At 34.6% G+C, this 10,312-nt stretch overlaps 1 protein-coding gene across 2 annotated transcripts; it reads right to left on the minus strand.

Annotated features, from left to right (window-relative positions):
• Positions 1-1,897: 1,897 nt before the first annotated feature.
• Positions 1,898-8,133, minus strand: LOC132171578 (serine/threonine-protein kinase haspin homolog). 2 transcript variants are annotated; one of them, XR_009439050.1, is made up of 16 exons: positions 8,002-8,133; positions 7,774-7,900; positions 7,590-7,676; positions 7,131-7,221; positions 6,291-6,889; positions 5,803-5,926; positions 5,199-5,308; positions 4,640-4,751; positions 4,212-4,304; positions 4,058-4,119; positions 3,848-3,978; positions 3,692-3,762; positions 3,559-3,611; positions 3,330-3,396; positions 2,437-2,642; positions 1,898-2,158 (listed from the first exon to the last, which is right to left on the minus strand). XR_009439050.1 is itself a non-coding variant. In XM_059582940.1 (15 exons), exons 1-15 carry the CDS (start codon positions 8,015-8,017, stop codon positions 2,517-2,519), a joined length of 1,869 nt encoding a protein of 622 aa, XP_059438923.1. In that variant the 5' UTR covers positions 8,018-8,133; the 3' UTR covers positions 2,170-2,516. The 2 variants fall into 2 exon arrangements, 1 of the variants encoding a protein (XP_059438923.1); XM_059582940.1 differs by lacking the exon at positions 1,898-2,158 and having other exon boundaries at positions 2,170-2,642.
• Between the last annotated feature and the right edge of the window lie 2,179 nt (positions 8,134-10,312).

Raw genomic sequence — 10,312 nt, forward strand, 5'->3', positions numbered from 1 at the left:
CTTGTGCTGCTTCCTTTGTCTCCCTACTATGATAAGGGACATCATTAACGCAGTGGTGGAGACCCCCTGGGGGCCATGGCCCCTCCGAAGCTTCCCCCTCAAATCCCAAAATTTTTCAGAAAAAAAAAAAAAAAAAACTCCTAGTCAAAAATTTCCTTAAAAAAAACATTATAAAAACGAATTACTAAGAATTTTTTTTTTAAAAAAAAATCTTATAATTATGGAAGATAAAAGAAAAACCCTAATCAAAAGAAAAATTATTCCAACAATATTCGAAAAACCCTAATTCAACCTACTGGAGAACAAAATCCTTTAGTCAGTAGTAGACAAGTGTTTTTACGTTTTTTTGTACAATATATATATATATATAACTGAAAATCGAAACTTTTTGTCAGACTGTAAGAATTGTTAATTTAAATGACGTTTTCTAGTACTTCACAAATTATATTTTAAATAATATTATTTTATTAATTCGGCTACGTGAATAAGGATTAAAGTATAACTTTTTTTTTTTTTAATTAATAAATAACATATATGATATAACCCACCCAATAATGGATCTCAAACTCATAACCTTTACCATGTTTTTCCTAAGCTATAGGCAAAAAGCCTTAGTAGGACATAAATGTGTGCCCATAAATGGGTTGACACAATTTCCTATGCAAAAGCAACACATAAACACGTTGATGCATAAGCCCTGCTTTGGCATGCATTTCAATGAGATCTATTGTTTACAAATGTTAGGGCATCCCATGTAAAAGGGTCGGTCTACTTTCTTTTTTTAAAAATTTTTTTTTTCCTATTCAATGCAGGAAAGAAGGAAAAGAGAAAAAATTATAAGAAAATAAAAAATAAAAGCGTAAAAAACATTCTTAGAATGATTGAGAATGAGTCAATTAAATGACTCGACCCATCAAAAGCACAAGTTCCACTAAAAAAGGTGGTTAAAGTAGGCAAAGTTATGTAAACAAAACAAACTATTAACCAATAAGAAACAGGAAGGGGCATGAGGTCGGTCTATTTATTCGGACAAATATTTGAGTAGTTTGAACATGTGAGATTCAACAGTTTGCTATTTAAATTACTAGTAATTTAGACAATAAATATGAAAAAATTTTATAAGTTCGAACTGCCAGAACATGGGAGACGAGCTGCCCGAAAACTGTTGGGTAAGTGGGTAGGACTATATACTATATAGCAGGGCTTCACAGACTGTCCTTTTGCAAAGGAATGGGGATCATCCTTTTAAGCAACACTGTCAGCGGCATCTTCTTTCTGGAGATTTTAAGATAGAATATACAACACTAGTGGGGACACCCCACGTGGAATAATCTACTGTGCTTCTCTTCTTTCAAATTAGTGAATCAAAAGCTCCATGTCTGACTAGGTCACAGCCGAAAGCAAGCAGGCAAGATATAGAGCGGAGATGGTTGCACAGTCATACCAGCGATGATGAGGTCATAAACTTAATAAGAATTTGAAAAGTAACCTCATATAGATCTCGAAAAGACAACCAAAAAAAAAAAAAAAAAGCAGTCAAGAGATATGGGCACCATTAAGTTCATGTCTTTTGCTTTTTTGTATTGTTTGGCCAAGTCTTAAATGGAAGTTGAAATAGTTTACATGTAAAGAGCACCAACTCCTTCCCTCGATTTGGATTTGGATGTACAAGACTAATCATACCAAGATTTGGATCGGGTGCAATTAATTGTTCGTATTGAATGCAATGTAGACCGTTAATGTGAGAAAATAGGTGAGCTCTACACAATTTGAGCAAATGCAAACTTCTGGCCAAACACCTCTCAAATGAGCTACTCGTATTGCATGCAATAAAAGCCGTTAATTGCATTGGATTCCGGTCCATCATGCCAAACCAAAAAGAGAGAAAGAAAAGGGAAAAAGAAAGAAGAAGTTATCTTTATCTTACCAAATCTTTAATCTGTCATATGGTACTCTAGAATAAGAAATTTCAGGGAACGGTGGAAATAAGATTAGACATGAGGTGTATGTCCATAACTTTTGGAAACATATCATGCGATATTCTGGTGAGAGAAGATAAAAAGTAGTCTGAGCTGATCATATAAAGCCCCTTGAACTTTTGAGCTTGTCAGCTTGTTCATAATGTACTTGCACCGCAGCCACTGATTTTTGCTAGTGCCTGTACAAACCTCAGAGCCTCCAATGTGGTGATGTGTAAACATGATCCAGAAAACTTAACTATGCAAAAAGAACTTGTATATTCTGGTCAAAAAAAGTGATTGAAGCAATATGTGAAAGCCATTCACTAGCAAAATCAGCCATGGTAATTAGCGTGGCCATTAAGTTATCCCAACTGTTTTTCTTGAAGTTGAAGCCATATCCTTTCAAAATTATATTAGCATACATTTCACAGAACATTGAAGAGAATCCAGGTTTTAGACATGATCATCTGCTCACCTTCCTGCTAAATATGTACAAGATAGAGACTCATCTTTTCTTTTCTTTTTTTCTCCCTTTTCTGCTTCTCCACGTATCACTCACATGCCATGATCAACAGTTAAGTCACTGAAGAAAGGATCAAAAATTGCTTCTTTGGCGGAATGATACTTGTCTAGACGCTTCTTCAAGGAGCGCAAATCTCTCTCGTCTTTTGAAGTGCGTTCCTGACGCATATTTGATCAATAAATAATTTGAGTCATTATTATTCTTCTTGAGGTTCATATTGGGAATACATAAAAGGAAAATGCTTGAGGGACTAGAATTTTTACTACAACCCCTTATAAACTCACGTGACAGTTCATATTTTATAGAAATAAGTACAACGTAGATTGTCATATCCGTATTTAAATGTGGTAAGTGTCATGTGGACTGTTATGTAATAATACGCATTTTAGTGGTTGAAATAATAAGTGTCACGTGAATTGTCACATTAATTTGTAAGAAATTTGTAGTAAAAGTTGTAGTATCCCTAATAACACTCTTACAGAAAAGAGATAACATTAATCAATCTGAAGTTCACCCCATGGATGCTAAATTAGGATAAAAATTTAATCATGACTGTCATAACATCAACTAAAACATGTCAGATTTCTAATAATCAAGGAATCTTGAAGATGCTGCTTCACATTGTGAGGGGCATATGTTGAGCACGACAGCCGAGTGAGAAGCACTAGGTTAGAATTTAGAAGTAACATAAATATAAACAAATAAAAACAATAGTTTGCTTTGAGTGTCATGCTCCCATAGTTTTTAAGTTCTAAAAACTAACATGCTAAGGGAAAAAAAAAAAGTTCTAAATCAAACATAAAATCAGGAGTTACCACTTTGCTAAAATTATAGAGGAAACTTACAAATGACTTCTTCAGGAGTAATATATCCACCAAGTACAGCAGCCATAACACATTTGTTCTAGGAAAACTGTAAAATATGAAATTAAAAATGATTCAGCATCAGTAAAAATCACAGAAATAAAAAACAATTGGATCGTTCTCTTAAAAGATTTAGGAATCAAAAAATACCCCCCAAAATATTTCCCATACAAATTTCATAACTAAAAAAATAATTATACAATAGCTATACCTTCCCTCCCAGCAATCATCTGTTACCTCCTTCATCTTTCGATATGTTTCTGACTGCATATGAGAAACACTGGGTAAAATTAGAAAAATAAACTTACTAAAAGAAATTTATAAATTCCACTCCAATCCCTTACTTGTCTATCTCCTTTTGGACCTTTGAAGAGATAGGGATCCGAGGATAGGTCTAAAAAGAGTATATCTTCACCTGTACATTATAAAATCCTTGTTAGAAAGAAACTTACCCTTTACCCCACCAAATTATCACAGTTAAAAGTTAAAAAAAAAATCACCAGTATTGATTCTTGAAAGAGTAAAGTCAATTATTGATATCAATAATCCAAATGTTCTGACAAACATGTGCTTCCCCTCAAGAGTGAACTTCAATGTTTCAGAATCCTTCCGGCTTAAAAGTATGTTTCCCCTGTAACAAATGCATGATCATGAGTTAGCCAACCAGTTAGAAGGCACTATTGCACGTATAGATTCCAGAGTAACCAGACCAGTGAAGATCTCGGTGTTCAAATTCATATGCAGCTTCAGCCACAGCCAATGCTGCTGTAACCTGCAATGTGCAAAGGACAATCAGTTAAATAAAAGATCGAAGCTTCATGACTCAAGTTCAAATTAAAAATCTGATTCTAATCTGCAATTTACCTGTACCAATAAACTCCGTGCCTCATCAAAGTTCAAAAGCACAAAGCTTTCAAGATCTTTGCCACCATGTCCTAAAACAAATACGACATAGCACTGAATGCAAATTCGTTAGTTAAACTGGGGAAAAAAAAAGAAAAAAAAAAAAGCGCATGCATATTTTATACACCTTAAATCCTCTAAGTTTAGAACAGTAGTCATTTTTCTTATTCATGGAAGCTTAACACCACAACTTAAAATTTTTAATACGACGAATAAAAAAAAACTAACATAGTTCTAACATAATAAATGTTTCCAGAAAATTAGCACTGTCGGCCCAAATAAATGTCTTCATATACTGTGTTTGTGTGTCTTCTTTGGTGTTAGAAGTGGAGAGTAGTTTACTTAGCACACGACTTTTACAAGCATCAATCATAGAGACAATAAGTAACCTGTTTCTCTGGAAACCCCTTAGGGTGATCATTTTCTGAACCATGTCTCTCATCCCAATCTTCCCAAGCTTTGATCAATGCAGCATCATAAGAACCTTGGCATACCCTTAAACTGTCGGAGAAACAAATCAGTAAAGGGCTGAAAAGCTATAAATACAGTACAAGTAATAATATACACCAACACATTTAGTAGTGAGGTTCATGTCTTGCAATATGTTGGGCATATGAAGGGTTTGACCTTGCCAAACTTCTGTCTACATCCAGTCTAAATTCAATTTGATGTCTTGTTTGACCAATACCAATCCCAACCCAACACATTAAAACAGAGGTCTCGGCAATGGGGCTGATCAGGAAACCATTGCGTAAGCCAAATCCAAGTTGCAGAACTATTTGCACATCATAGGGCATATCCATGCAGTAGGCTTTACTCGTTACTAAAATGTGAGCTTAGTACCCTACTAAATAAAGGGAAATCTAAAGTTTGCAATCTTATTTTCTATAAGATCCTAAGTAGTTGCAGTATGGAAAACGTTTTGAACATATTAAGTGGAATACGTACTCTATTGTTTCTATGAATGTAGTGCATGAGTTATAAACATCCCCTGCGTCTCCTCTTAAACAATTAAGAGTTCGAGAGAGAATGACCTCCTCAAGCAATTCTTCTGATCTCTGAAGCACCAAAACGACATAGTTCAGTAATAAATCAACACTCACTAACTTCAGCCTACAAATATTTTAAAAAGAAGAAACAAAATGAAGGGTCATCACACTATTAATAGAAGATTAGAAGTCCTCCCATACAAAAATATCTTAAAGTGTTTTCTCTTACTCCAAACATAGTGTCACCTTATGCTTCAATTCATTGCACAACAAAAACAGCAAATCAACTTTGTTTTTTCCCCTTTTGGAAAATTTGAAGAACTTTTGACACTCAAACAATTATCTCAGATGACAGCCTCAGGTCATTTCCGAAAGCAAGCAATTTTCAAAAGTTAAGCGTCAAGATATATATACATGGCAGTGTTGACCAGAGAGAAGGCTATTTGCCCACATTGCTTATACATGTTCCCCCCTTCCCCCCTCCTTTCCCTCCCCTTAGCCTCAAATATTATCAGAAGCCAAAAAAACTTTATAGAATCCAGAAATGTAATTGTAATAAATACCTTCTGCACTTCACCGTTCACTCGTAGGTCTCCGTCAATGGGAACTATTTTGCAGACATAGTTACCAGCTTTAAAAGCTTCTCCAAAAGTACCTTCACCAATTTTAATGATATTTTCCAGTTCACTGGTGCAAAAAAAGTTTAATCTCTAATCAGCTTGAGGATGCAGTACCACATTCAACTAAAACATCGTGCAAAAAGGAAGAGAAAAAGTAAAGTGTCGCAAATGACTGTAAGTCTGTAACAGTTAGAAATTCCAATCAGTATATGCCTCTCTAATTTTCTCTACAAGCTCATAGTTTTATCTTTGTAAAACTAAAGTTAACAATAACCCATATCAAGTTACAAAAATAAAATATCAGATAAATTTATCCACAAAGCTCGTGACAAACATATAGAAGAGCATAAAAAGGAAATCAAGCAAGGCATTCCATGTACATAAAATACCTACTCATGAACACATTAGCAAGTTGAGAATAAGAGACAAACCAATATTTGGAGAACGCATCCTTTAGCGTTGAAGGAGATGACTGTCCACAAACTGCTAATAGTGCGGCAAATGGATCTAACTGATCGTGATTTAATGAAGCTGTTGTTGATGTCAGGGAGAGTTTCTTAACCGCAACTTCTAGATGTTCACAATCCTCATGACCCTCACTCACTAATACTGCAGTTGTCTTTTGTGAATTGTTTTCCCTCTCAAGCACATCTTTTTCGACTAAAATTGAATTAAATCTGCTATTGATCGAAAGCAACTGTGAATCAATCTTCGTAGAAGATTTTTCTGGAGTTCTCAAATTCGAAGGTTCAAAATCATCGTCACATATAGGTTCCAAGGGCATGGTTGGTGTTTCTAATATCTTCGACAGTGTGGTGGAAGGTCCACAACTATGATTTAGTTTCTTGGAAATCAGCCATTTCTCTAATCTTGAGGACAAATGTGGTATTGCAATATTGTTGCTTTGCTTGCCCATGGCCCATGTACCAAAGTTCTTGGGTGACGGGCTCTCCTCCAACAACTCAAAGGCATCAACCTCTTGAAAGTATGTCCTCTCCTTCTCAAAGGCTGGAGGTTGTACAAATTTTCCCTTGAAAAAGCAAAGCCAAAAGACAGCATGAAATTATCAGATAGAAAAATACAAATAACCTATAATATCAAAATGACCAATCATAAACTATTACAAAATAATAGGAACAACAATTGGAAAACCACGAACCAACAACATAATTCAATTTGACAAAACTAGAGAGAGTAATTGAAATTGAGGGGATACCATATACCACTAATGGCATGAACAGAGAAACCAAAAAGAAGTAACAGATTCATACTTTGGGTAGAGCAGGTTTTCCTTTTCTCTTCGCCTGCTTCAGTTGAGGCTGATAATCCACACAAGCCCCAACAGCAATACTTGTCCTTCCTCTGTCAAGCAGAAAATTAAATTCAATCAGAAAATACAACAGCAGCCAACCTTAAACAACACTACCAAATGGGTCAAAGCCGGTTGTGTATCATCAAGCAAGTGAAATGGATTCCCACACTAGAAGGGTCTCATCTAAAAAACAAACAAACTAACACTTAATAAACCAATTACCAATGAATCAAACTCAAAAACACATGCAAAATCCCAATACAAGTAAAATGTCAAAAAAATCAAACACCCCCCATAATAAAAAGAGAAAACCCAATAAAAAATTCAATACGAACACAACAAAATAACTAAATAACTAATTTGAAGACAAATGTTCAAGTAAATGTGAATATTAAAGACTGGAACCAAATTATATAACCTGGTGGATAGTGAGCGGTTCCAACTAACTCGCTTGGGGGCGGCCAAACTCACCCGGTTCCCATTTCGACGAGAACCTGACTGCCTCCTGAAAACAACAACAAAAAATTTATTCCCCAAAAACACCCAACAAAAAAGTTTCAAAAAACAGAAAATGAGAATTTGAAAGGTTGAAGGATTTTTACAAGTCTACATCTTGATGGGTTTTCTGGGTTCTTCTCCTTCTGTAAATCTCTCCAACTTGTTGTGGCTGTTGTTGTTGTTGGTTTTCAGTGGCTACGATTTCTGACCACAAATCAATGGAACTTCCACCTGAAAACAGATAAAACACATTCTAGAAATGAAAAATTGAATTGAAAATGAGAAAAATCCAAATGAAAAATAAGGGTCTCTCTCTCTCTCTCTCTCTCTACCTGCTTCGGAATTCATCGGATCAAACTGTTACGCGGAGAGAGAGAGTGTTTGAAAATGGCTCTCTCTGGGCGGGAGTGGAGTTTGAAAACGGTGCGTTTTGGTGGGAAAAGTTCCATTTGGACCGGAGTGATTTCATTTTGGGCCACGTCTATTTGAAATTTTTGTAAAATCTCATGGGCAACCCGTCCATGGTCAAGTACGAGGGAGGGAGTTCTTGAAAAAAAAAAAACGTTGCCACTCTCACATTTTCAAGTGCACGTTTCCTGATATGATATCTAAATTTACTATTGAATTTTGTATCTAATAATGATTTTTTCTGTCACATCAAGAAGTGTGCACTTAAAAGTATAAGAGTAATAATAGAAGTAACATTTCTCTTTAAAAAATATATGCGATAATAAAAACGACCGAAAAAAAAGAGAGGCAGAGACAAAGCTAAAGCCAAATGACAAAGCTTTGTGAATATATTGATTGTGATCTCTATAGGATAGAAGTAGTAGTTTCTCTGACATTTGTGATAGGAAAAGTACAATAAAAAATAAATAAATAAATAAATAAAAGGGTTAAAGCTTTTCAAAGCTCGCTAATTTTCTCACAAAAATTATAAAAACCAAAACATTGCAATTACCAAACCTAATTGTGCTATTGTTTACAAGTTTTGCACATGTCATTAATGTCGTTATGATGTAGCAATTAATCATAAGAAAAGTCATCGACGCTCCTTAAAAGTTCTCTTTCTAGTCAATAATTTGAAATAATATATTGTCAACATCAATTTTAAGCAATTCAATATATTGAATGCTTGTCATTTGACATTTGAGATAGCATGTATAACTTATATAAGTAATTCAATGAAATTAGTCATTTGAGCAAGATAGGTTAGAAAATCTCAATAAGAGCTCATCGACAACAAATGCTCATCAGTCGTCACATCAAGATTTGAGCAAGAGTAAAATATCCAAACCTCTATTAAATATGATGACTAGCTTGTAAAATTCATAAAATTACAAATAATTTGAAGAGATAAAGTAGACATAGACATTTTCCAAACAGACTCTTAGACATTTTCTCCACCTTTCCTTCTTCCTCTTCCTAAAAGGTTAGAAAAGTTCACAAAAGTCTAAAATTCTTCTTCCATCATGTGCCTTATTATACCGTGATTAGAAAATGTTTTAGCAGCATTCCCATTCATCCCTTACCCTCTTCTCCAATCCGTAACGGATGCTCCGCCCTCTGTTTCTAACGGGTTTCTTTAACGGTTGTACTAAAAAAAACTACTCTACAATTTTTTGTTGCACTACTTTTTCTTTTTTTCTTTTTTCTTTTTTTTTTTTTAAAAAAAGGATTAGAGATAATTGTTTTGCTTATGAAAAAAGTTAAGTTCTAATAATACAACAAATAAACAGAAAAGCTGCAAAAACAAAACTCCATATTTTCAGCTTAAACAACCAACATCGATTTTCAGTAGTAACATCCAGCATCAAATCCTTTAAAAAAGAAAGACTCCAATTTGTAAAAGTCAAAAATCTTTCAACTTGTTGTGTCCCACAAAAGGCCTCATCAATCAAGATACCATGCACTCTTGCTTTTGATCCTGATCTAAAGATTTTTGATTAAGATATAAATCATTTCAATGGGACAATTAGATAGAACAACCCACCAAATATATATCCTCCCCACCCCCCCCGTGAGATTTTAGATAATGCTATGCTACCATCCACGCGGATGTGACATATTATTGCTAATTGTAAATGGAAGAAGAACCCAGAAAAAAACATGCTCAATTAATAGGAAATCACTGGGAAGTGAAGCTTCTTTCGCATAGCTAATCTCAATCATTAAGCTCTCTAATACTAATTATGTATATATCCAACACATGAATCTTGTGAATCTTGTGATTTGATCAGATGGGACTGCTACTGGCTAACAGCATGCACTCCATGGCGCCATGCGTGCGAAAACCGACATGTATAAAACTTTGAGCCTCATTTGCAAGTGATTATAATATAATAAGGCAAGGGGTCCATTGATCATGATCTTGCTGAATATTTGTGGATTTTGGGTTTTTGATTAATTGAACCCATAATCTTCCTATTAATTATAGTTGACCCATGTCTTTCAAATCATATTTGTTAGGATTTCCTTTTCATGTTTCATGGGCTAGGTCGACTACCCAACCTACTGATCTCCTTCGTGTTAATTGTGACTGTCATTTCTGAATTCGTTTGCTTTTTCTTCTTTCTTTTGGTTTTATTAGAGAGAATAAGGCACAAAGAATAACAAAGAAACCAAATAAACAATTAAAAGAAG

Source organism: Corylus avellana, chromosome ca2 (genome assembly GCF_901000735.1).
Source record: "Corylus avellana chromosome ca2, CavTom2PMs-1.0".
In the NCBI taxonomy this organism is placed as follows: domain Eukaryota; kingdom Viridiplantae; phylum Streptophyta; class Magnoliopsida; order Fagales; family Betulaceae; genus Corylus; species Corylus avellana.